Consider the following 27,803-nt stretch of genomic DNA (forward strand, 5'->3'; position numbering starts at 1 on the left):
GTGCATAGGACGGCTTGGGCGCAGTGGCTTTAGAGTACGTTGCATGGCGAAATCGCCCTCCTTGCTTACGAAAGGGGCATTGGGGTCCGAGAGATAGTCAATATACTTCCTCGAGTGCGAGGGGACGTCTGTGGCGGACTGACTATGACATTCGGTGGGACGATTCCTTTGTGAGTAGGGGGTCGTCCCTAAAAGAGAAAAGTGAGGGGAGTGTAGTGCCAGTGACATCCGGTGCCACGTCCCCCTGCAGAGTGGTACCCGGCTTGCGTCGTTCATGTGACGGGACCATGCTGCATGATGTGGAGCCAATCGGATGGACGCAGATGCCTGATGGGATGACCATGCTCTCTTGCTACCCGATCCGCGGACGTGTGCAGACGTGTTCCCTGAGGTAAGTATTGCGAGGAGGATAGATGCCCTGATGTAAGTATTTCCAGGAGGATAAGTGTATTAGCCTGTGACGTAAGTATTAGCCTGTGACTTAGTGTCTTGCCCTGGAGGTTTAGCCTGTGCGTGGGGTAGGTATTCCCAGGAGGATCGGTGGTGTGCAGCCGACGACGACAGCAGACGAGTATTTCCCTCGAAGTATGTACTGCCGAGGACGACGTCTGCCATCCTGACAAGGTTTACAGTCGATGCTCATGTGAGTGTTTTTGTCAAGTGTCAAAACCCACTGAAGAGCTAACATAAATAAACACCACAGTATATGATTTGAACACATTTGGCGGAATACGTCAATGTGATTATAAATGCCAAACATAACCTAACGAGTCGTGTACCCTTAGGCCACAGTTGCCTCCGCATACCACTTTTATCTCTAAACTCCACTTTTGTTAAAAAAACACAAGCCGTTTGATGGTGAATTTAGAAATTTTACCTCTGAGTGAGACCTTGACCTTTGAGTTAGGAAGACATATCACACGCGACATAGCACCTTATGATGGTAGACATTTGTTCCAATGTCAAAAGCCGTCAATAAATGATACAGTTATAGCGAAGACTTATTCTAGTCAACTTGGAACTTTGACCTCCACGTGTAATATGGACCTTTGATGTATTTGATTGACAGTCGAACTGGTACCAACGTATACCTAACGGCGGGAGTTTTTGCGAATCCATTCCACAAATCTGATGACCGCTACTTTCACCATATGTTTGCCTTCTACCTCGGCGTTAATAAAGTGTGCCGTCAAGATGTTCACTTGTTGAACAACGAGGCTCACGTTTTCTTTCCGCGGGGCGATCAGCGCGAGGTATACGGCTATGTTCCCACCGGTTGTTAAGTCCGAAATTATTATTGTTATGGATTTTGCGATTACTTTCAATGTTTGATCGGATATTACATCGATTGCCGCATCAGTTTTCGTTCCGCCATTATCAACGCATATTACAACACGTGTGATAACAATCTTAACTTTCTGCAACTAGATGGATGTAGTCAAACATTTGTAAGTCAACATACATGTATATTGTGTAGGTTACCGGTGTAAACGGCATTCGAACCTCGTTTATTTCTCTCCTAACGATACATTTGATTATATCGCATTAAAGCGGGTATATACGATTTTGTCAAATATTTATGAATTTATATAAACTGTGTAAAAAAACTTATTATATATATATATATATATATATATATATATATATATATATATATATATATATATATATATATATATATATATATATTTCAATATTAATTAAAATAAAAGTTATCAACTAAGAAGAACATGTGTCGAAAAATGCAAAATAAGCCAGATATTGAATTCTGAAATTGAAAACGGCTGTACAGCCGATTTCGCCAGCATGTATACCATACATGTACGATGTGCATCTGAACTTACGTAGGTTAACGGTTTATAATACAAAGACGAATGCTTCGGTTATTGTAGGAAAATATGTACGTCACTATCGGCTCGGGGCGCTGATTTGTCTTTGCTGCATTTTATAAAATTCGGCTTTAATGCATTTCTTGCCTATTTTGTGTTATTGTAACATATTTTATCAATATATTACAATTAAACACATATAAAAAATCGTATATACCCGCTTTAACACTAGGCGCATATACAGGGTTTTGTTTGGGTACACGGGTTAATCGGGCGAGATATTAAACCAGTACCAATCGAAACAGCTTACTAAACTTCGCTGAACAATAAACAGCGTGTAAATAGACTGATCCCGGAAAAGCACGAGTTTAGAAAACCCCACTAATCATCTAGTTGCATAAATCCAACTCCCAGCTATTAACCCTCCCGGTCCTGTGAGCTGTACGTATTTACTCATAAAAGCTCAGAGCATTCAAGACGAACTAACTAATCACCCCGGTACAAACAACGCTGGTCCATTACATCAACCAATGCTTGCTTACTTTAAATAATAACGGTTGATACGGTGTGTGATTTTGAAAGGATTATATTAAAATGGGTCGTGTTTATTTGTACCAGCAGATTAGTGGGGTTTTCCAAAAAGTTGCTTTTTCCGGGATACATTATATTACACTGTAATAAGAACAAACTCACCTGCAGAGTTGGTCGCACAGCGACATAATGCCGTTATTAGCGTCGCACTGAAGTGCGGCGACTAGTATGTAATACATTTTTTTTTCGCTTATGGGAGGAGAAGTTATTTTACGGATCAATGTATATATTTTTGTATTCAGAATATCTTGCATAGTGGTGATTTTGTGTGTAAATTAGTGTAAATAAGTACTGCATTTGTGCCTATTATATTGTCAATAATGCAAAGCTAATTATTTTAATTAATATCTGATCACAGGGACTGGTCAATAACAGATCACAAGGACTGGGCAAAAACGCGAACCGGTGAAACTTTCTGGTTTTGTATGAAAACAAAACTTCTTTGTTCCACTATCCTAGCAACCACCTAGTTACTAATGCTCGATTGGTCATTGTCGGCTCGGGTACTACTTACGTGTACCCCGGGTACTCTTAAGTATATTTACATGTACCCCGGGTACGGTAAAGATACTTAAACGTACCCGGTCGATGTATATTAGTCCGTACCAGATTTGTATCCCCGCCCAAAATCCGATGTCGTAAAACAAGCTACCAATTATCGTAAAAAGATTTTGTTTATCTGAAACAAACTTCTCTTAAAAACTGAATCAACATGCTTTTTGAGTATGAGTTTACGTTTAAAAGAAAACTGACATACATGTGAACATAATTAATTTAAAAAAAAATAGCCGACAACGAACGATTTAGCGTTTAAATTCCCGGGTACGTTTTAGTATATTTACCGTACCCGGGGTACATGTAATTATATTAAAAGGGAACCCGGGGTACATGTAAGTTGTACCCGAGCCGACAATGACCAATCGAGCGTTACTAATAAAGGCGCTATAGAGCGCGAAGCGCGACACGTATTATTAATTGTAAAAATGAGTCTTGATAAAGGAAGCAGCCGCTTATCAATGAGGAGCACCATCACAACACCCCAGTATCATTACTATCAAGTCCTCCTACAGGTTATTTTTAAGAACCACATATAGAAGGCCGCAGGCCTGACCCGTATCTTGCCAGTGGTATGGACCCTTTAGTATGGACCTTTAACCCCGCTCACTATCCAGTGTTTAAACTTCCGGGTTTACATTTTAACCGACTATTAATAGCTTATTAATATCTTAGTTAGATGGTGATTTTTCAAGCGGTTCCGTAGTGTAGTGGTTACACGCTCGCTTCTCATGTGAAAGGCCCAAGGTTCGAGCCCCAGTAGAATCAAATTATTTTATTTGTGTTCTATGTTAACTTTTTGTTTTGATGTAGACATTTTAGTTTAAATAAATATGTTGTTTTATTGTAACCATTTTTTGTTTTTATTATGCCCATGAAATATATGTGTGAGAGGGTGGGGGTGGGAGGTGGGGGTTCGTAAACACATTAAAACTTTTACAGTGTTTTCATATCAATGAGTTCTCAACCCCTATCGTAAATGAGCAACGTAAGAATACGTTCAGAATCATCTCCCCTTGAAGTTGAGAAAAATATGAACTTCGCTTGAAGCAGATTTTTTAAAACCTACCCAGTTCTGTTCCATTAATGAAAACTGCACACGGATGCCAGTAAACAAAAAAGAAAACCAATGTAAATAAAATGAACTATGAAATATTTGGGGGTTACGACACAAAATCATAGATAATGGTTATTTGGGGGTTATAACACAACATCATAGATAATGGTTATACTAGTATCTTTTTCTATTTTGTTTAAAATAATCGGCCAATATATTAATATTTACAGTAGAAAAATTCGTTCCATGTAACTTCATTGAGTGCCTTTTACACTGAAATTCCGACGCCCTTTGATGCTTTGCATCAATACTTATCTTGTTTCACTATAAAAGAGCTTAACTTTCGTTTACAAACGAGCATTGCTATAATACTATATTGTCCTGGGAAGTTAATTGGATAACACTAATTCTACTTTACAAGTGTAAGGCTGATGTTTCCGTCTGTCGATTCAATATAAATTAATGATACAATAAACACTAATTTATAAATGTGGTGTCGGTCCTGTGTCGATCCGATATGATACAAAATGTACGTCGATTTCAATATATCGGACCGATTTTTGTGTCGGCTAAATAATCGAATGCATGTTCAACGTTTACCTGTATCCGTTTAAAGGAGCCTTTTCACGTTTTGGTAAATTGACAAAATTTCAAAAAGTACCCAATATTTGCATCTTTTGACGATTTAAAAACCTGAAAACACGAAACGATTAAATTATTTGGGGAGTTATGTTGTTGTCGTTATATTTTGTGAAACTACGAGGATTGCCTGTATATAGTATATGGTATATATAGTATAAAATACAGCGGTCATTGCATGCGGAAGGATGGTCGAATGGTCTAAGAGGTAGACTTTTTACTCCAGAACTCCAGATGTCAGTGGTTCGAGCCCTGTTGAGGGTTACTTTTTTTATTTTTTTTTTAAATTTTTTTCTTGATTTTTTAGCTCCACTGGTCAGAGGCCAGCGGGGCTTATGTCATGGTCCCGTGTCAGTCGTGCGTGCGTGCGTCCGTGCGTGCGTGCGTTAACTTTTTCTTTAAACATCTTCTCCTAAACTACAAGTCCAATTCTGATAAAACTTCTCACAAATGTTCCTGGAGTGAACCTCTTTCAAATTTGTTCAAATTATGCCCCTTGGGTTAAATTTGACCCCGTCCCGGGGGTCAATAAATTGAACATATGCTTATATAAAGCCTATTTTGTGCAAACTTTAAAAATCTTCTTGTCCATAGCTATTGGGCCTAGCGCTACCACATTTGGTATGTAGTGACATCTAATAGTCCTCTACCAAATTTGTTCAAATTATGCCCCTGGGGTCAAATTTGACCCTGCCCCGGGGGTCACAAAAATTAACATATGCTTACATAAAGCCTATTTTGTGCAAACTTTAAAAATCTTCTTGTTCATAACCGTAGGGCCTAGGGCTACCAAATTCAGTATGTAGTGACATCTTATTCTAATAGTTCTCTACTAAGTTTGTTCAAATTATGCCCATGTGGTCAAATTTGACCCTGCCGCGGGGTCACAAAACTGAACATACGCTTAAATAAGGCCTATTTTGTGCAAACATTAAAATCATCATGTCCATAAACGTATGGCATAGGGCTACCAAATTGGTATGTAGTGACATCTAATAGTCCTCTACCAAATTTGTTCAAATTATACCCCTGGGGTCAAATTTGACCCTGCCCCGGGGGTCAAAAAAATGAACATATGCTTATATAAAGCATATTTTGTGCAAACTTTAAAAATCATCTTGTCCATAACCGTATGGCATAGGGCTACCAAATTTGGTATGTAGTGACATCTAACAGTTCTCTACTTAGTTTGTTCAAATTATGCCCCTGGGGTCAAATTTGACTCTGCCCCGGGGTCACAAAATTGAACATATGTTTATATAAAGCCTATTTTGTGCAAACTTTAAAAATCATCTTGTCCATAACCGTAGGGCCTAGGGCTACCAAATTCGGTATGTCGTGACATCTAATAGTTCTCTACATAGTTTGTTCAAATTATGCCCCTGGGGTAAAATTTGACCCTGCCCCGGGGGTCACAAAAATCAACATACGCTTAAATAAGGCCTATTTTGTGCAAACTTTAAAAATCATCATGTCCATAACCATTCGGCCTAGGGCTACCAAATTTAGTATTTAATGACATCTGATAGTTCTCTACCAAGTTTGTTCAAATTATGCCCCTGGGGCCAAATTTATCCCTTGAAGGCTCACATTAAAAAGTTATTCAAGAAAATTTGATTGTAAAAAAACATGGCCACAGGAAGTCGTTGAACTTTGCATGTTTATGCGTTTTTGCTTTTTATTAATTATGGGATGAATAAACTGTTTTCTTCTCAAACTAAAAGTTTATCAAAATACACTTGGGATAACTTTTTAATAATAAGAGATAAATGCATACATGTCGAGCATGAAAGGTATACCAACATGTTAACTATCCATTAATGTTAACCCTTTACCAAACGACACATTTTGGACTGCCCCAAATTGAAAGAGATTGCAGACGATAAATAGTATTGTAAAGGACTATTTATAAATTGGCTGGGTTGGGTAGAAATCATTGTGATAAAAGGAGAAATTGCTCATCATGAGCAATTTCTCCTATTCGAAACCGAAAGTCCTGTTTTCAAAACGAAAACAAACTCTTCAGAAGTAGTTATGGTCTATTGGAAGGTCGAGATTGGCATTTGGCACTTAATCATCCCATATCCACAAAGAAATTACATTTATAAGCTTTTTTTGCCGTTAATATGATAACCCATCAGTTCAAAAGCATGATCGAAAACATTTCTGCATATGCGCGGACCAGTCTAAGACGTTGTTTACATAATTAGTTCCAAGGTCACTACAACAACAACAACAACAAACCTACATGAATGCATGGGAATCAAGTCTTTTTGCGCCCGTTTGTAGACATTATCTTTACTTTTTAAAGCATGGGAGATGTTTATCAATTAAAAATGTATCAATACATGTAAGCAGATGCACAACTATTTATTTATTTTTTTGGAAATTAATGTTTATACAGACCATCGGAAATTGGGTCACTGAGCTGTGGGAAAAAATGTCGCAACACAACATTTACTTTGTTTAACAAACAACCTCTACAAAGTTATCATTCCTACTGCCTTTCGGCACCTCACGAACCTGAAAAACTCGTAACTTTATGTTTCCTCAGGCAAATATCTTCTTTGTACAATAAACAATTTCTTCACCACGTTAACAATCCTGCTGCACTCAATAATGCCTCAAGAATGAAGTTTAAGTTCAGGTGATCTACATCATTAGGTATATTGCATATGTCATGAACTATATAAGTAATAGAAACTTTGAAACCTACAAACACTTTTTGGAATTTTGGAAAAAGATTCATGATTGAATGAAGGAACTTTCATTTATCTTGTAGAACATGCGTAGATTTGATCTTCAGCATCTAAAAATATGTGAAATAGAAAGAACGACAATATCTTTTGGAGAGATAAATGTACCTACGTTATAAGCAAAGGACCTGTGCGAAAATTCCCAGGCTTTTTAGTCTGTTAAATTAACACCGTAGTAACGTTTTCCATATATACAAATGCTCACCCTCCCAACTTTAAGTCACATGCTTGAGTACATTTCAACCCATGCGCAGTGCACGCTTTTTTCGCATAAAAAACAGTGGAGCGATACAGGGCCATCATGGCTCTCTTGTTTACTGGAGCTTTTAAGAGCAAATGTTTACATTTATCAATAGAAAGCATTTAATTACATACTTCAAAACATGCCACAACCTGTGAAAAGGCCCCTTTAACAACTTCTTTTCTACACATTATTGAAATAAAATGGCCAACACATACGCTGATGACAATAGCAATAGTACTAAATAAGCAAATATTTCAAGAAATGTTATCATCCAGCCCACCTTGGGTCAATATGGGCAAGTTAGCTGGACGGACAAGGGAAGATCTAAATCAAAAGGAAGGAGTTCGCCGGGCTTGCATTTTATTTTCTCGGTATTACTGTGTTAAAAATGCCCATAAGCAAGTTCGTTATGTGCCAAATAATTGTAGGACGAAACGTTATGGATTCATCATGAATTAAATATCCAAAGACTAATATTACGTTTATTTTTACTGTTTGCAGCATTCAGTTAGAGATCAAAGTTGTTTTTTTCTTCTTTTTTTTGTAACAAAACTCGACGCGTACTTTGTAAAGTATTTATCATGGTGTACTACCATGCACTATATTTCTATTATCAGATGAAGTGAAGTTTAAATGAAGTCACCGATGATGTCAGCCCTCGTGATAGGTGCGTCACGAGGAATCGGGCGGCAGATCGCTCTGACGCTCGCGCGGAACGGATATGGCGTCACGGTAGCGGCGAAGACGGTGGAATCGACGGAGCGACTTCCGGGCTCCATACACACCGTGGTCGACGAGATCCAAAGAGACGGTGGCGTGGCGTTTCCGGTGCAGTGTGACTGTAGACAAGAATCGGATGTGAGGAACGCTGTGCGTGTCACCCATGAAAGGCAAGACTTCAAAGTGAAATGTATAATTGTGATGTCACTGTTTAAATAAGGATCGTAAGTTAACACATATCGTAAAGGTGAAATTTAAGACATGACTGCTCCCTTCATGGGTATTCTAAAATCAAGTTTATCCATCATACATATTTTGATCTTGATAGCTTCTCTCAGCTAGTCAAATTGAATTTTCAACGGTTTACTGTTTGATATTTACTACCGCAGAGTGCCAAAATAGATCTGGATATAAAACACACATTTGGGAAGTGGGTGGGTTTCATATGAAGAAGATTTCAAGATTGCTTTTAAAGATTTTAATAAGGGAAGCAATGTTCTAAAACTGGATTTCGTGTTGAAGTTTTTTGGAGAATTTATATTAAAAAACACGTTGTATAAAAAATCCTCGATCAAAATTGTGTAAAATGTCAGCAGTCCTAATATATCCACTTCCGGTTCCCAGATTCGGCCGCCTTGACGCCGTTATCTACAACGCCGGGGCCATCACGTGGCAACCAGTGTTAGAAACGCCGTTGAAGCGTCTCGACCTTATGCTTGACGTCAACGTAAGGGGCGCTTACGTCACCGTGCAGGAGTCCGTGCCCGTGATGCTCCAGCAGAAGTTCGGGCGCCTCGTTCTTGTAGCGCCGCCGATTTACAACAGGTATAATATAGATATTATTATATAATTATTATAATAGTGTGTAACTTTTTAAGCGTGTATATTAAAGTAAGCGGCTATCCACTCTACTCATTCTAGCGTTTTTATGCAGGCCATACATTTGTACAGCTTTGAATGAGTCGAAGTTTAAGTAAACCCGCAATAATAGGGGCATTTTGATGAAAAATACGGATTTTTTTACAATAAAAATATCACTTCAATTTTCTTTTTAGTTAAGTGCTTAACACGAATGTCGCGTTTGTTAACGCTCAGTATTATTTAAATACATATACAACATTGTGTCCGTGACACTCATCGCATGCGCGGAATAATCAATGGAAGTATTTAAGTCTTGATGCCATCAAGAACCGGTTCTTCTTTGCCCATGCGCTCTAATGATAACATTACTACAGTGTTGTAAATTCACAATAAAGTGTGCGATTTCTTAAGGCCTGACTTATACCATTGGAAGATTGTAATGAAAATATTTTTTGAGAAGTTGATTTTTTTTTTCTGTATTATATCGTTAACACAAAGTGTTGCTACTTGATTATATTGGTGAACATTTGCACTATGCATTGTTTACAACTTGTCTAACTTTGGAGGACAGTGGCCTCACGTAATGCTGTTTGTTCCTGAAAGACCTCTCACATTTCTTTGCTTGCAGGTACGCCTTGCGACGCAATAATTAATATGCACACATTTGAATCCACAAGTCTTGCAAAAATGCATGACAAATGAGTTTTTTTTATTTTTATATGATCATACTTAAGTTTACATTGGTTTGTGAAAACCAGCAGGTATTTTAATGTTTTGAACGCCGTTTAAGTCCAACATGTGTTTGCATTTACCGTTACATGGCGTCGATTATTTTTGGAAACTTTGTCGATTGTGTGTGCTTCGTGTTGTCACATGTAGAAAACGTGTCAATTAATATCAATGGGCTCAATGTGAAGTTTTGCGCCCATAAAACCGGCTTCAACCCCCAACTGTATACTTACCACTGACCCTAGTTATAGTAATGTATGTTTGTGTTCGTTGTGTGTTCTTGTCTTATTGTGTCTGATTAATGGACAGTCGGTCATAGCCATTTTCCATTAATAAAGGTTGTGATGAGACAAGTTATTTCCTGCTTTTTTCAAATGGAGTTTTACTTTGTGTATATTGTTTTCATTGAGCTAAGGTGATCTAATGCACGTGTGTAAAGTGTCGCCCCATGTTAGCCTGTGCAGTCCCACATGCTAATTAGGCAAGACTCTTGCCGCCTAAACTGTATTTTTGCTAAGAAAAGATTTTCTATAAACGAAACATACAATAACAGCGGAAAGTGTCGTCCCTGATTAGCCTATGCGGACTGCACACGCTAATCTGGGACGATACTATACGCTCATGAATTAAACCCCCTTTTCGCAGAGTAAGGCTCATATGATAACGTTGCAGGTTTTTCAAGGGCAAGACGCCGTACAGCATCACCAAGGTCGGTATGACTGTGCTCGCGATGGGCCTGGCCAATGAGCTGCGGGACACAGGTTATAACAGAGTATCGGCCCCTGAATATATGGTTTACATGCACTGGGACAGAGTAACCACCCCTTAATTTAGATTTACATTAACAAAATTAAACATTTTAATTACATTATAATATAAGTACTTAGCGTTTTGCCGTGTTAGGTTCCCTAACATTACTCACGGACTCTAGATGAGATATATAATATACGCTCCGTGCATTACTTTAACATTTATTTTTCAATTTTGTGTAGAGTAACCTCCACTTTACTACGTTCAACTATTAAGATATAGTGTTTTGTGGAATTATCAACTCTAAAATATAATTTCTCTGATACTGATAGTATGACTAAACGCGAGTTAAAGTTGTTTGCCTGTTATCATGTGGTCATACTCATTAAATATACGTTTGTACTTAGCGCCGCTTCCGCCCCTCAAAATAAGTATTTTAATGTTAGGTATTGTGCATGATGGAACCCTTTTCAGTGTCTGGTTAGTGCCATACTTTCATTTGTAATGCACGTGTCAATACACTTTCCACCCCAAACTGCTCGCTCGATTTGATATACATTCTACTGGATCTTCAACTGAGAGGGATTATACAAATACGCTCTGCTCCAGGATAGGGAAGTACAATATTTGTATTCCCGTGCTACACTGTTGCAGGAGTGTCAATATGCACGTTATGGCCGGCCACAGTAATCCAATCACATGTGACTGACGTCATGCACGTTCCACGTTCGCACATGCGCACTCCAGACATCTTTGCAGACGCCGTGTGTCGCATTGTACAGGAACCTACCGACAAGTAAACACTGCATTATTATATATTCATTATTAAATTGGCCTATAAAATATACATTCTTGTAATAGTTCACTACGATGATACGTTTGTTTTATAGATAATATATTTTTACAGAATTGTTTGTCATGGTATTTAATTAATGTGTCAAAATGATATGATGGTGCGCGATTAAATTTTATCCCATCATCAGACGTGCATTGTCGAAATAAACCACTGTGGAATATATTTTCCTTTATTTCGGCAATGCTGAACTGTCACGCGCGGCGGAGGATTGTCATATTACTCGGAATCAACTATAAAGTAATCATTTTTAGTAAAATCGAATCAGATTCAACAAAACAAACAATTTGATACCAAGATGTAATATTTTTTAACACAAAATGCAACTCAAAAAGCAAAAAACACACATTATTTACAAATATTAAGTGCGCGTACTCGTGACGTCATTATTTACACGTCATACGACACAAGTCATGTTCTTTCACGCTAAAGCTGCAGTTGTTTGGTCAGTTTTTTTCATTATGTCTTAAAAATCGGGGACGTAGAGGTATAATAAACAGAAAAACAGGTTAGTTACTAAACTGGTTGTAATGTATTAGGCTCGGCACGATTAAAATAATGAAAACATGTTTGCTTAAAATAACTTTGGGATTTTCCGTGTAGATCTAGAAATCTAGTTCCATTTTCCGATTATATTTTTAAAGAAATAATATACGACTAAGAAAATTGATGGGATAAATCGAAAACTAGGTCGGTGCCGAATAAAGCAAAGTTTATTTTGCTTGGCACGAAAATCTGAATCAGATTTTCTAAGCCTCGCTAAATAAACTTTGCTTTATTCGGCACCGACCAAGTATTCTCTATATTCAAGATATTATTTATGATTATTCTGGTTTTTTTTCCTTTGTAATCGTTGAATATCAACAATAAATATAAAGTTGCAGTTCAGAAGGAACAGTCACATACGTGACATTCCCTTCGTTCCTTCTGATGTCGTTAGAATCTCCTTGAACGACTTAATAAGTCGTGTAAACTGGTGGGAACGGCGTAGTAAATCTTTGTTAAAAGATAACGTAATCATGAGAAAGACTTGTATTAAGGCGCGGTAATATCTTAGTATCTCATGGGAACGAGGTAACTAAATGTTGGTAACGTCATTATTAAACAATCAGAATTACACGCATATATAAACGCAAATCTGATCGGTTTGCATCACACAAAAGATATCTTATTAACTCTTGTATCAGTCATTTTTAAACATGCGTTATATACTTAGTCGTGGGAACGACTTCAAAAAAACATGCACTTCTATGACACCGTACCTTTCATATTATGATGGCGTTTTACTTCCAATGGCAGTTCTTATGGTTAACACATAAGGGAAGTAACCACTGTGAAAGATTCGGTAGTGAAGTGATTCAACAATGGAGTTACTTTAATTAATGAACGCAAAATGTACAATTGTCATTAAATGGTTTCGCCCTACCCTGTAACTTTATCAACTTGAATTTTTATGAATACTTATCTTCCCTGTATGTTTAACGGAGTGTTGTTGTTGGTTGAATGACAGCATCCTTTTAAAAGTTACATGGCCGAGTGATTTTGTAGGTTAATTGTTATCATAGATAAAAGGGTCGCATGCTGCTGTAGCTTAAATTGATGAGTTTTGTTGTAGGTTACATGGCGGTGTACGTGTTATTTAGTTTTAATGAACTATTGCTGTTGTAGATTAAATTCTGAAGTGTTGGTTTAATGACCGAGTGCCGCCGTTGTAGGTAAAACAGCCAGGGTTGTAGTAGGTGTAATGACAGTGTCTTCTGTATATTAATGATCTGATTTTTCGGGTTTAATGACCGACTGCTGATGTAGGTTAATTGACCATGAAATTTCGTCAGTGAAATAACCGAGTGCTATTGAAGGTTAATTGACCGTGCAATGTTGTCAGTTAAATGACTGAGTTCTGTTGTCGGTTAATTGACCGTGTTATGTTGTCAGTTAAATGACCGAGTGCTGTTGTAGGTTAATTGACAGTGTAAGTTGTCAGTTAAATGACCGAGTGCTGTTGTAGGTTAATTGACCGTGTAATATTGTCAGTTAAAGGACTGAGTGTTATTGTATGTTAATTGACCGTGTAATGATGTCAGTTAAATGACAAAGTGCTGTAGGTTAATTGACCGTGTAATGTTGTCAGTTAAATGACCGAGTGCTGTTGTAGGTTTATTGATCGTGTAATGTGGTCAGTTAAATGACCGAGTGCTGTTGTAGGTTAATTGATCGTGTAATGTTTTCAGTTAAATGACCGAGTGCTGTTGTAGGTTAATTGGCTGTGTAATGTTGTCAGTTAAATGACCGAGTGATGTTGTAGGTTAATTGATCGTGTAATGTTGTCAGTTTAATGACCGAGTGCTGTTGTAGGTTAATTGACCGTGTAATGTTGTCAGCTTAATGACCGAGTGCTGTTGTAGGTTAATTGATCGTGTAATGTTGTCAGTTAAATGACCGAGTGCTGTTGTAGGTTAATTGGCCGTGAAATGTTGTCGGTTAAATGACCGAGTGCTGTTGTAGGTTAATTGATCGTGTAATGTTGTAAGTTAAAGGACTGAGTGTTATTGTAGGTTAATTGACCGTGTAATGTTGTCAGGTAAAGGACTGAGTGTTATTGTAGGATAAATGGTAGAGTGTAAGTTTAAATTAAATTATTAAGTGTTGATATAGGCTAAATGACCAAGTGCTGCAATAAGTTGAATGTCCCGGTGATGTTGTACGTTAAGTGGTCGAGACCTGCTTAAGATTAGATGACAAGTTTGCTATTATATGTTAAAAGGCGATTCTTGTTTAAGGTTAAATGGCAAAGTGCTTTTGGACGAAGATTATCTGCGTAGCGAGGGTGTGACAGACTTTACTCGCTACCGCTGTGACCCGGATGTAGAACCACCGCGCATGATGCCTCGCGCACTTCCGGATCTCACGGTGCAAGAAGAACACGAGCAGTTGAACATTTTGAACAAGGACAGCAAGTTGTGAGAAACCGCTTTGTTCAGTAATCGAGCAGTTTCAACAATCTATTTTTCTTCGCCCTTCTGTTTGTGAAGGCTTTTTTCAATGATGGAATGCTTGGATTATGCTACTATGTGATAATATTTTAAAGACTTTAAACACTAAAAATCAACAAATATTTCGAACGATATTTTTTTTTATTTGAACACATACACAATTATATATTGCTATATCAATAGCCAACATTTAAACGCTAGATGTGGTCTGGTAACATAGATTTAACGCGATACAAAATGCTCGTTTTTATTTTTGTGTCATATTTTATTCCACATGTGGTTTGCGTGTGGCTATGATATTAATTAGTGAAATTATCATTTTGATTGATAAATAATCACATTATAACGAATAATCAACTTTTCTGGAAAAAATATTTCACTATCAAATATATATATTACAAGGTATCCAACTCAAAATCAACCGAAAACGGGGTGCATCGCTTTGAACAGCCATAACTTCATCAATTGTGCAGCGATTATCACGATCTCGGTCTTATTGAATGAAATCTTCACGGAGTAAAGGGCATTTTCCCTGCAAAGTTCACGGACCTCGATACCTTAATTCAATAAAACGTATGAAAAACATTCTTACCGTGCTTTCTGTTGCATTATGCATCAAAACAAACTGTCCAGCGCCGTTTGAAACCTTTGTTTACAGACACTTCAACTAACCGACATTTTAAACACACAAGTGATTTCATTGGTCCAATGCGAAAGTGTGTCTTAACAACTGAAGATTTCATTAATTCTGTCTGATCGGTGTCAAGTAAGTTACGCGAGTTGTGTATTGTGTTATTTCTTAAAATTTGACCCAGCATTTGTAGAAATATAACAAGATTATACATTTGTAGAAAGGAAAATCATTTCTTCGTTGAATAAGACCAAGATCGTGAAAATCGCTGCACAATTGATGAAGTTATGGCTGTTCAAAGCGATGCACCCCGTTTTCGGGTGATATTGAGTTGAATACCTTGTTATATATATATATTTGATAGTGATTTTTTTTTCTGAAAAGTTGATTGTTCGTTAAAATATGATTATTTATCATTCAAAATGATGTTTTTACTAATGAATATCATATCCACACGCTAACCACCTGTGTTATATTTCATGTAAATATCCGGCTACGTTATCCGAACATATATACGGGCGAACGCAAGTTTGGCTTCGGGCAGCTTCGGAAGCACGATGCAGTTCTCATGTCCGTCGCTGCCCGAAGCCAGTCTCGCGTTCGCTCGTAAATATTCGAATATCGTGAAATTCACATGGAATATATTGTAGCACAAAAAACGAGCATTTTGTATCTCGTTAAATCTATGTTACAGGACCACATCTATCGTTAAATTTTGTCTATTTCTATAAGGAACACTATTTTTTATGCGAAATATTTGTTTATTTTGAGTATTTTTATTACTTTAACATTGACATATAAACTGATAATTTTCCATCTCTATCATTGGTGGACATGCCGCTACACTGGTCCATCGTGCATCCCTGATAGCGATTGAAAAAAATAAATATTTGTGTTTGCATTGTTATGATTATTATGATTGGTATCATGTTTGCACGGTTTTATGTTATAAATGTCAAATGAATATAAACCTTAAGAGATCACTTGGTCATGAGGTTCGTAATGGTATATGGCTGGAGTAAATTTGTTTATGATCATATGCCAATGATTGGAAATAAATTCATTCACAAAGAATCGTACCGCAGGTGAGCCTGTATTTAAATGCTATGCTTTATTTTACCGAAGCGACATGATATCCTTCTTACACTATTTTTGTTTTGATATCAGCCGTCTGTTGTTATATCGGTTAAAATGCTCTATATACAAGAATAAAGTAATGTAAATCTACTTTAAATATGTTATTGCTGTGTTATTTTCTGAATCTCACATACCATTTATAGTTCTTATCGGACGTATCATCGCTCAGGTTTGCTATGGCATTCGGTGATGTAGATTTTAGCATGATATGTGGTTTATTAAGTCAGCTTAAGCGGGTATTGGCCGCTGACTTTAAGATTTTGCTGTGTTAAACTAGTTTTCCAATGAACGTGTCTTTATAATTGTATATTAATCTGATTTGGTTCATAGAAATAGGGTGTATACATCAATTATTATGAACAAAACAAAGAACAGTTTAAACATTATTGTTAATTACCAGCGTTACGAATTAAATTTGTATATATTAAAAATGTAAAACATATATAAGGACTTCGAATGATGTGGTTAAGGCGCGGTAATATCTTAGTATCTCATGGGAACGAGGTAACTAAATGTTGGTAACGTCATTATTAAACAATCAGAATTACACGCATATATAAACGCAAATCTGATCGGTTTGCATCACACAAAAGATATCTTATTAACTCTTGTATCAGTCATTTTTAAACATGCGTTATATACTTAGTCGTGGGAACGACTTCAAAAAAACATGCACTTCTATGACACCGTACCTTGCATATTATGATGGCGTTTTACTTCCAATGGCAGTTCTTATGGTTAACACATAAGGGAAGTAACCACTGTGAAAGATTCGGTAGTGAAGTGATTCAACAATGGAGTTACTTTAATTAATGAACGCAAAATGTACAATTGTCATTAAATGGTTTCGCCCTACCCTGTAACTTTATCAACTTGAATTTTTATGAATACTTATCTTCCCTGTATGTTTAACGGAGTGTTGTTGATGGTTGAATGACAGCATCCTTTTAAAAGTTACATGGCCGAGTGATTTTGTAGGTTAATTGTTATCATAGATAAAAGGGTCGCATGCTGCTGTAGCTTAAATTGATGAGTTTTGTTGTAGGTTACATGGCGGTGTACGTGTTATTTAGTTTTAATGAACTATTGCTGTTGTAGATTAAATTCTGAAGTGTTGGTTTAATGACCGAGTGCCGCCGTTGTAGGTAAAACAGCCAGGGTTGTAGTAGGTGTAATGACAGTGTCTTCTGTATATTAATGATCTGATTTTTCGGGTTTAATGACCGACTGCTGATGTAGGTTAATTGACCATGAAATTTCGTCAGTGAAATTACCGAGTGCTATTGAAGGTTAATTGACCGTGCAATGTTGTCAGTTAAATGACTGAGTTCTGTTGTAGGTTAATTGACCGTGTTATGTTGTCAGTTAAATGACCGAGTGCTGTTGTAGGTTAATTGACCGTGTAAGTTGTCAGTTAAATGACCGAGTGCTGTTGTAGGTTAATTGACCGTGTAATATTGTCAGTTAAAGGACTGAGTGTTATTGTATGTTAATTGACCGTGTAATGATGTCAGTTAAATGACAAAGTGCTGTAGGTTAATTGACCGTGTAATGTTGTCAGTTAAATGACCGAGTGCTGTTGTAGGTTTATTGACCGTGTAATGTGGTCAGTTAAATGACCGAGTGCTGTTGTAGGTTAATTGATCGTGTAATGTTTTCAGTTAAATGACCGAGTGCTGTTGTAGGTTAATTGGCCGTGTAATGTTGTCAGTTAAATGACCGAGTGATGTTGTAGGTTAATTGATCGTGTAATGTTGTCAGTTTAATGACCGAGTGCTGTTGTAGGTTAATTGACCGTGTAATGTTGTCAGCTTAATGACCGAGTGCTGTTGTAGGTTAATTGATCGTGTAATGTTGTCAGTTAAATGACCGAGTGCTGTTGTAGGTTAATTGGCCGTGAAATGTTGTCGGTTAAATGACCGAGTGCTGTTGTAGGTTAATTGATCGTGTAATGTTGTAAGTTAAAGGACTGAGTGTTATTGTAGGTTAATTGACCGTGTAATGTTGTCAGGTAAAGGACTGAGTGTTATTGTAGGATAAATGGTAGAGTGTAAGTTTAAATTAAATTATTAAGTGTTGATATAGGCTAAATGACCAAGTGCTGCAATAAGTTGAATGTCCCGGTGATGTTGTACGTTAAGTGGTCGAGACCTGCTTAAGATTAGATGACAAGTTTGCTATTATATGTTAAAAGGCGATTCTTGTTTAAGGTTAAATGGCAAAGTGCTTTTGGACGAAGATTATCTGCGTAGCGAGGGTATGACAGACTTTACTCGCTACCGCTGTGACCCGGATGTAGAACCACCGCGCATGATGCCTCGCGCACTTCCGGATCTCACGGTGCAAGAAGAACACGAGCAGTTGAACATTTTGAACAAGGACAGCAAGTTGTGAGAAACCGCTTTGTTCAGTAATTGAGCAGTTTCAACAATCTATTTTTCTTCGCCCTTCTGTTTGTGAAGGCTTTTTTTAATGATGGAATGCTTGGATTATGCTACTATGTGATAATATTTTAAAGACTTAAACACTAAAAATCAACAAATATTTCGAACAATATTTTTTTTTATTTGAACACATACACAATTATATATTGCTATATCAATAGCCAACATTTAAACGCTAGATGTGGTCTGGTAACATAGATTTAACGCGATACAAAATGCTCGTTTTTATTTTTGTGTCATATTTTATTCCACATGTGGTTTGCGTGTGGCTATGATATTAATTAGTGAAATTATCATTTTGATTGATAAATAATCACATTATAACGAATAATCAACTTTTCTGGAAAAAATATTTCACTATCAAATATATATATTACAAGGTATCCAACTCAAAATCAACCGAAAACGGGGTGCATCGCTTTGAACAGCCATAACTTCATCAATTGTGCAGCGATTATCACGATCTCGGTCTTATTGAATGAAATCTTCACGGAGTCAAGGGCATTTTCCCTGCAAAGTTCACGGACCTCGATACCTTAATTCAATAAAACGTATGAAAAACATTCTTACCGTGCTTTCTGTTGCATTATGCATCAAAACAAACTGTCCAGCGCCGTTTGAAACCTTTGTTTACAGACACTTCAACTAACCGACATTTTAAACACACGAGTGATTTCATTGGTCCAATGCGAAAGTGTGTCTTAACAACTGAAGATTTCATTAATTCTGTCTGATCGGTGTCAAGTAGGTTACGCGAGTTGTGTATTGTGTTATTTCTTAAAATTTGACCCAGCATTTGTAGAAATATAACAAGATTATACATTTGTAGAAAGGAAAATCATTTCTTCGTTGAATAAGACCAAGATCGTGAAAATCGCTGCACAATTGATGAAGTTATGGCTGTTCAAAGCGATGCACCCCGTTTTCGGGTGATATTGAGTTGAATACCTTGTTATATATATATATTTGATAGTGATTTTTTTTTCTGAAAAGTTGATTGTTCGTTAAAATATGATTATTTATCATTCAAAATGATGTTTTTACTAATGAATATCATATCCACACGCTAACCACCTGTGTTATATTTCATGTAAATATCCGGCTACGTTATCCGAACATATATACGGGCGAACGCAAGTTTGGCTTCGGGCAGCTTCGGAAGCACGATGCAGTTCTCATGTCCGTCGCTGCCCGAAGCCAGTCTCGCGTTCGCTCGTAAATATTCGAATATCGTGAAATTCACATGGAATATATTGTAGCACAAAAAACGAGCATTTTGTATCTCGTTAAATCTATGTTACAGGACCACATCTATCGTTAAATTTTGTCTATTTCTATAAGGAACACTATTTTTTATGCGAAATATTTGTTTATTTTGAGTATTTTTATTACTTTAACATTGACATATAAACTGATAATTTTCCATCTCTATCATTGGTGGACATGCCGCTACACTGGTCCATCGTGCATCCCTGATAGCGATTGAAAAAAATAAATATTTGTGTTTGCATTGTTATGATTATTATGATTGGTATCATGTTTGCACGGTTTTATGTTATAAATGTCAAATGAATATAGACCTTAAGAGATCACTTGGTCATGAGGTTCGTAATGGTATATGGCTGGAGTAAATTTGTTTATGATCATATGCCAATGATTGGAAATAAATTCATTCACAAAGAATCGTACCGCAGGTGAGCCTGTATTTAAATGCTATGCTTTATTTTACCGAAGCGACATGATATCCTTCTTACACTATTTTTGTTTTGATATCAGCCGTCTGTTGTTATATCGGTTAAAATGCTCTATATACAAGAATAAAGTAATGTAAATCTACTTTAAATATGTTATTGCTGTGTTATTTTCTGAATCTCACATACCATTTATAGTTCTTATCGGACGTATCATCGTTCAGGTTTGCTATGGCATTCGGTGATGTAGATTTTAGCATGATATGTGGTTTATTAAGTCAGCTTAAGCGGGTATTGGCCGCTGACTTTAAGATTTTGCTGTGTTAAACTAGTTTTCCAATGAACGTGTCTTTATAATTGTATATTAATCTGATTTGGTTCATAGAAATAGGGTGTATACATCAATTATTATGAACAAAACAAAGAACAGTTTAAACATTATTGTTAATTACCAGCGTTACGAATTAAATTTGTATATATTAAAAATGTAAAACATATATAAGGACTTCGAATGATGTGGTTAAGGCGCGGTAATATCTTAGTATCTCATGGGAACGAGGTAACTAAATGTTGGTAACGTCATTATTAAACAATCAGAATTACACGCATATATAAACGCAAATCTGATCGGTTTGCATCACACAAAAGATATCTTATTAACTCTTGTATCAGTCATTTTTAAACATGCGTTATATACTTAGTCGTGGGAACGACTTCAAAAAAACATGCACTTCTATGACACCGTACCTTGCATATTATGATGGCGTTTTACTTCCAATGGCAGTTCTTATGGTTAACACATAAGGGAAGTAACCACTGTGAAAGATTCGGTAGTGAAGTGATTCAACAATGGAGTTACTTTAATTAATCAACGCAAAATGTACAATTGTCATTAAATGGTTTCGCCCTACCCTGTAACTTTATCAACTTGAATTTTTATGAATACTTATCTTCCCTGTATGTTTAACGGAGTGTTGTTGTTGGTTGAATGACAGCATCCTTTTAAAAGTTACATGGCCGAGTGATTTTGTAGGTTAATTGTTATCATAGATAAAAGGGTCGCATGCTGCTGTAGCTTAAATTGATGAGTTTTGTTGTAGGTTACATGGCGGTGTACGTGTTATTTAGTTTTAATGAACTATTGCTGTTGTAGATTAAATTCTGAAGTGTTGGTTTAATGACCGAGTGCCGCCGTTGTAGGTAAAACAGCCAGGGTTGTAGTAGGTGTAATGACAGTGTCTTCTGTATATTAATGATCTGATTTTTCGGGTTTAATGACCGACTGCTGATGTAGGTTAATTGACCATGAAATTTCGTCAGTGAAATTACCGAGTGCTATTGAAGGTTAATTGACCGTGCAATGTTGTCAGTTAAATGACTGAGTTCTGTTGTAGGTTAATTGACCGTGTTATGTTGTCAGTTAAATGACCGAGTGCTGTTGTAGGTTAATTGACCGTGTAAGTTGTCAGTTAAATGACCGAGTGCTGTTGTAGGTTAATTGACCGTGTAATATTGTCAGTTAAAGGACTGAGTGTTATTGTATGTTAATTGACCGTGTAATGTTGTCAGTTAAATGACAAAGTGCTGTAGGTTAATTGACCGTGTAATTTTGTCAGTTAAATGACCGAGTGCTGTTGTAGGTTTATTGACCGTGTAATGTGGTCAGTTAAATGACCGAGTGCTGTTGTAGGTTAATTGATCGTGTAATGTTTTCAGTTAAATGACCGAGTGCTGTTGTAGGTTAATTGGCCGTGTAATGTTGTCAGTTAAATGACCGAGTGATGTTGTAGGTTAATTGATCGTGTAATGTTGTCAGTTTAATGACCGAGTGCTGTTTAGGTTAATTGACCGTGTAATGTTGTCAGCTTAATGACCGAGTGCTGTTGTAGGTTAATTGATCGTGTAATGTTGTCAGTTAAATGACCGAGTGCTGTTGTAGGTTAATTGGCCGTGAAATGTTGTCGGTTAAATGACCGAGTGCTGTTGTAGGTTAATTGATCGTGTAATGTTGTAAGTTAAAGGACTGAGTGTTATTGTAGGTTAATTGACCGTGTAATGTTGTCAGGTAAAGGACTGAGTGTTATTGTAGGATAAATGGTAGAGTGTAAGTTTAAATTAAATTATTAAGTGTTGATATAGGCTAAATGACCAAGTGCTGCAATAAGTTGAATGTCCCGGTGATGTTGTACGTTAAGTGGTCGAGACCTGCTTAAGATTAGATGACAAGTTTGCTATTATATGTTAAAAGGCGATTCTTGTTTAAGGTTAAATGGCAAAGTGCTTTTGGACGAAGATTATCTGCGTAGCGAGGGTGTGACAGACTTTACTCGCTACCGCTGTGACCCGGATGTAGAACCACCGCGCATGATGCCTCGCGCACTTCCGGATCTCACGGTGCAAGAAGAACACGAGCAGTTGAACATTTTGAACAAGGACAGCAAGTTGTGAGAAACCGCTTTGTTCAGTAATTGAGCAGTTTCAACAATCTATTTTTCTTCGCCCTTCTGTTTGTGAAGGCTTTTTTTTAATGATGGAATGCTTGGATTATGCTACTATGTGATAATATTTTAAAGACTTTAAACACTAAAAATCAACAAATATTTCGAACAATATTTTTTTTTATTTGAACACATACACAATTATATATTGCTATATCAATAGCCAACATTTAAACGCTAGATGTGGTCTGGTAACATAGATTTAACGCGATACAAAATGCTCGTTTTTATTTTTGTGTCATATTTTATTCCACATGTGGTTTGCGTGTGGCTATGATATTAATTAGTGAAATTATCATTTTGATTGATAAATAATCACATTATAACGAATAATCAACTTTTCTGGAAAAAATATTTCACTATCAAATATATATATTACAAGGTATCCAACTCAAAATCAACCGAAAACGGGGTGCATCGCTTTGAACAGCCATAACTTCATCAATTGTGCAGCGATTATCACGATCTCGGTCTTATTGAATGAAATCTTCACGGAGTAAAGGGCATTTTCCCTGCAAAGTTCACGGACCTCGATACCTTAATTCAATAAAACGTATGAAAAACATTCTTACCGTGCTTTCTGTTGCATTATGCATCAAAACAAACTGTCCAGCGCCGTTTGAAACCTTTGTTTACAGACACTTCAACTAACCGACATTTTAAACACACGAGTGATTTCATTGGTCCAATGCGAAAGTGTGTCTTAACAACTGAAGATTTCATTAATTCTGTCTGATCGGTGTCAAGTAGGTTACGCGAGTTGTGTATTGTGTTATTTCTTAAAATTTGACCCAGCATTTGTAGAAATATAACAAGATTATACATTTGTAGAAAGGAAAATCATTTCTTCGTTGAATAAGACCAAGATCGTGAAAATCGCTGCACAATTGATGAAGTTATGGCTGTTCAAAGCGATGCACCCCGTTTTCGGGTGATATTGAGTTGAATACCTTGTTATATATATATATTTGATAGTGATTTTTTTTTCTGAAAAGTTGATTGTTCGTTAAAATATGATTATTTATCATTCAAAATGATGTTTTTACTAATGAATATCATATCCACACGCTAACCACCTGTGTTATATTTCATGTAAATATCCGGCTACGTTATCCGAACATATATACGGGCGAACGCAAGTTTGGCTTCGGGCAGCTTCGGAAGCACGATGCAGTTCTCATGTCCGTCGCTGCCCGAAGCCAGTCTCGCGTTCGCTCGTAAATATTCGAATATCGTGAAATTCACATGGAATATATTGTAGCACAAAAAACGAGCATTTTGTATCTCGTTAAATCTATGTTACAGGACCACATCTATCGTTAAATTTTGTCTATTTCTATAAGGAACACTATTTTTTATGCGAAATATTTGTTTATTTTGAGTATTTTTATTACTTTAACATTGACATATAAACTGATAATTTTCCATCTCTATCATTGGTGGACATGCCGCTACACTGGTCCATCGTGCATCCCTGATAGCGATTGAAAAAAATAAATATTTGTGTTTGCATTGTTATGATTATTATGATTGGTATCATGTTTGCACGGTTTTATGTTATAAATGTCAAATGAATATAGACCTTAAGAGATCACTTGGTCATGAGGTTCGTAATGGTATATGGCTGGAGTAAATTTGTTTATGATCATATGCCAATGATTGGAAATAAATTCATTCACAAAGAATCGTACCGCAGGTGAGCCTGTATTTAAATGCTATGCTTTATTTTACCGAAGCGACATGATATCCTTCTTACACTATTTTTGTTTTGATATCAGCCGTCTGTTGTTATATCGGTTAAAATGCTCTATATACAAGAATAAAGTAATGTAAATCTACTTTAAATATGTTATTGCTGTGTTATTTTCTGAATCTCACATACCATTTATAGTTCTTATCGGACGTATCATCGTTCAGGTTTGCTATGGCATTCGGTGATGTAGATTTTAGCATGATATGTGGTTTATTAAGTCAGCTTAAGCGGGTATTGGCCGCTGACTTTAAGATTTTGCTGTGTTAAACTAGTTTTCCAATGAACGTGTCTTTATAATTGTATATTAATCTGATTTGGTTCATAGAAATAGGGTGTATACATCAATTATTATGAACAAAACAAAGAACAGTTTAAACATTATTGTTAATTACCAGCGTTACGAATTAAATTTGTATATATTAAAAATGTAAAACATATATAAGGACTTCGAATGATGTGGTTAAGGCGCGGTAATATCTTAGTATCTCATGGGAACGAGGTAACTAAATGTTGGTAACGTCATTATTAAACAATCAGAATTACACGCATATATAAACGCAAATCTGATCGGTTTGCATCACACAAAAGATATCTTATTAACTCTTGTATCAGTCATTTTTAAACATGCGTTATATACTTAGTCGTGGGAACGACTTCAAAAAAACATGCACTTCTATGACACCGTACCTTGCATATTATGATGGCGTTTTACTTCCAATGGCAGTTCTTATGGTTAACACATAAGGGAAGTAACCACTGTGAAAGATTCGGTAGTGAAGTGATTCAACAATGGAGTTACTTTAATTAATCAACGCAAAATGTACAATTGTCATTAAATGGTTTCGCCCTACCCTGTAACTTTATCAACTTGAATTTTTATGAATACTTATCTTCCCTGTATGTTTAACGGAGTGTTGTTGTTGGTTGAATGACAGCATCCTTTTAAAAGTTACATGGCCGAGTGATTTTGTAGGTTAATTGTTATCATAGATAAAAGGGTCGCATGCTGCTGTAGCTTAAATTGATGAGTTTTGTTGTAGGTTACATGGCGGTGTACGTGTTATTTAGTTTTAATGAACTATTGCTGTTGTAGATTAAATTCTGAAGTGTTGGTTTAATGACCGAGTGCCGCCGTTGTAGGTAAAACAGCCAGGGTTGTAGTAGGTGTAATGACAGTGTCTTCTGTATATTAATGATCTGATTTTTCGGGTTTAATGACCGACTGCTGATGTAGGTTAATTGACCATGAAATTTCGTCAGTGAAATTACCGAGTGCTATTGAAGGTTAATTGACCGTGCAATGTTGTCAGTTAAATGACTGAGTTCTGTTGTAGGTTAATTGACCGTGTTATGTTGTCAGTTAAATGACCGAGTGCTGTTGTAGGTTAATTGACCGTGTAAGTTGTCAGTTAAATGACCGAGTGCTGTTGTAGGTTAATTGACCGTGTAATATTGTCAGTTAAAGGACTGAGTGTTATTGTATGTTAATTGACCGTGTAATGTTGTCAGTTAAATGACAAAGTGCTGTAGGTTAATTGACCGTGTAATGTTGTCAGTTAAATGACCGAGTGCTGTTGTAGGTTTATTGACCGTGTAATGTGGTCAGTTAAATGACCGAGTGCTGTTGTAGGTTAATTGATCGTGTAATGTTTTCAGTTAAATGACCGAGTGCTGTTGTAGGTTAATTGGCCGTGTAATGTTGTCAGTTAAATGACCGAGTGATGTTGTAGGTTAATTGATCGTGTAATGTTGTCAGTTTAATGACCGAGTGCTGTTTAGGTTAATTGACCGTGTAATGTTGTCAGCTTAATGACCGAGTGCTGTTGTAGGTTAATTGATCGTGTAATGTTGTCAGTTAAATGACCGAGTGCTGTTGTAGGTTAATTGGCCGTGAAATGTTGTCGGTTAAATGACCGAGTGCTGTTGTAGGTTAATTGATCGTGTAATGTTGTAAGTTAAAGGACTGAGTGTTATTGTAGGTTAATTGACCGTGTAATGTTGTCAGGTAAAGGACTGAGTGTTATTGTAGGATAAATGGTAGAGTGTAAGTTTAAATTAAATTATTAAGTGTTGATATAGGCTAAATGACCAAGTGCTGCAATAAGTTGAATGTCCCGGTGATGTTGTACGTTAAGTGGTCGAGACCTGCTTAAGATTAGATGACAAGTTTGCTATTATATGTTAAAAGGCGATTCTTGTTTAAGGTTAAATGGCAAAGTGCTTTTGGACGAAGATTATCTGCGTAGCGAGGGTGTGACAGACTTTACTCGCTACCGCTGTGACCCGGATGTAGAACCACCGCGCATGATGCCTCGCGCACTTCCGGATCTCACGGTGCAAGAAGAACACGAGCAGTTGAACATTTTGAACAAGGACAGCAAGTTGTGAGAAACCGCTTTGTTCAGTAATCGAGCAGTTTCAACAATCTATTTTTCTTCGCCCTTCTGTTTGTGAAGGCTTTTTTCAATGATGGAATGCTTGGATTATGCTACTATGTGATAATATTTTAAAGACTTTAAACACTAAAAATCAACAAATATTTCGAACAATATTTTTTTTTATTTGAACACATACACAATTATATATTGCTATATCAATAGACAACATTTAAACGCTAGATGTGGTCTGGTAACATAGATTTAACGCGATACAAAATGCTCGTTTTTATTTTTGTGTCATATTTTATTCCACATGTGGTTTGCGTGTGGCTATGATATTAATTAGTGAAATTATCATTTTGATTGATAAATAATCACATTATAACGAATAATCAACTTTTCTGGAAAAAATATTTCACTATCAAATATATATATTACAAGGTATCCAACTCAAAATCAACCGAAAACGGGGTGCATCGCTTTGAACAGCCATAACGTCATCAATTGTGCAGCGATTATCACGATCTCGGTCTTATTGAATGAAATCTTCACGGAGTAAAGGGCATTTTCCCTGCAAAGTTCACGGACCTCGATACCTTAATTCAATAAAACGTATGAAAAACATTCTTACCGTGCTTTCTGTTGCATTATGCATCAAAACAAACTGTCCAGCGCCGTTTGAAACCTTTGTTTA

General features: G+C 36.5%; 1 protein-coding gene across 7 annotated transcripts; it reads left to right on the forward strand.

Annotated features, from left to right (window-relative positions):
* The first annotated feature begins 1,233 nt into the window (after positions 1 to 1,233).
* On the forward strand, positions 1,234 to 27,504 carry LOC127846531 (hydroxysteroid dehydrogenase-like protein 2). 7 transcript variants are annotated; one of them, XM_052377884.1, is made up of 8 exons: positions 1,234 to 1,448; positions 8,289 to 8,561; positions 9,016 to 9,216; positions 10,654 to 10,742; positions 11,386 to 11,527; positions 18,556 to 18,735; positions 22,745 to 22,924; positions 26,936 to 27,504. In XM_052377884.1, the coding sequence occupies exons 2-8, from the start codon at positions 8,305 to 8,307 to the stop codon at positions 27,117 to 27,119; spliced, it is 1,233 nt and encodes a 410-aa protein (XP_052233844.1). In that variant the 5' UTR covers positions 1,234 to 1,448; positions 8,289 to 8,304; the 3' UTR covers positions 27,120 to 27,504. The 7 variants fall into 7 exon arrangements, 4 of the variants coding, with proteins under 4 accessions (XP_052233844.1, XP_052233846.1, XP_052233845.1 ...); XM_052377886.1 differs by lacking the exon at positions 22,745 to 22,924; XM_052377885.1 differs by lacking the exon at positions 18,556 to 18,735 and having other exon boundaries at positions 26,936 to 27,501.
* Positions 27,505 to 27,803: the final 299 nt, after the last annotated feature.

Source organism: Dreissena polymorpha, chromosome 9, assembly GCF_020536995.1.
Source record: "Dreissena polymorpha isolate Duluth1 chromosome 9, UMN_Dpol_1.0, whole genome shotgun sequence".
Classification (NCBI taxonomy): domain Eukaryota; kingdom Metazoa; phylum Mollusca; class Bivalvia; order Myida; family Dreissenidae; genus Dreissena; species Dreissena polymorpha.

Bases quoted from the DNA above. Each gene is read 5' to 3' on its own strand.
- LOC127846531 (XM_052377884.1), top strand. From the start codon at position 8,305: ATGAAGTCACCGATGATGTCAGCCCTCGTGATAGGTGCGTCACGAGGA. The intron at 9,217-10,653 runs GTATAATATAGA...ATAACGTTGCAG, and splicing joins GCGCCGCCGATTTACAACAG to GTTTTTCAAGGGCAAGACGC. The intron at 22,925-26,935 runs GTGAGAAACCGC...TTCTTGTTTAAG, and splicing joins TTGAACAAGGACAGCAAGTT to GTTAAATGGCAAAGTGCTTT.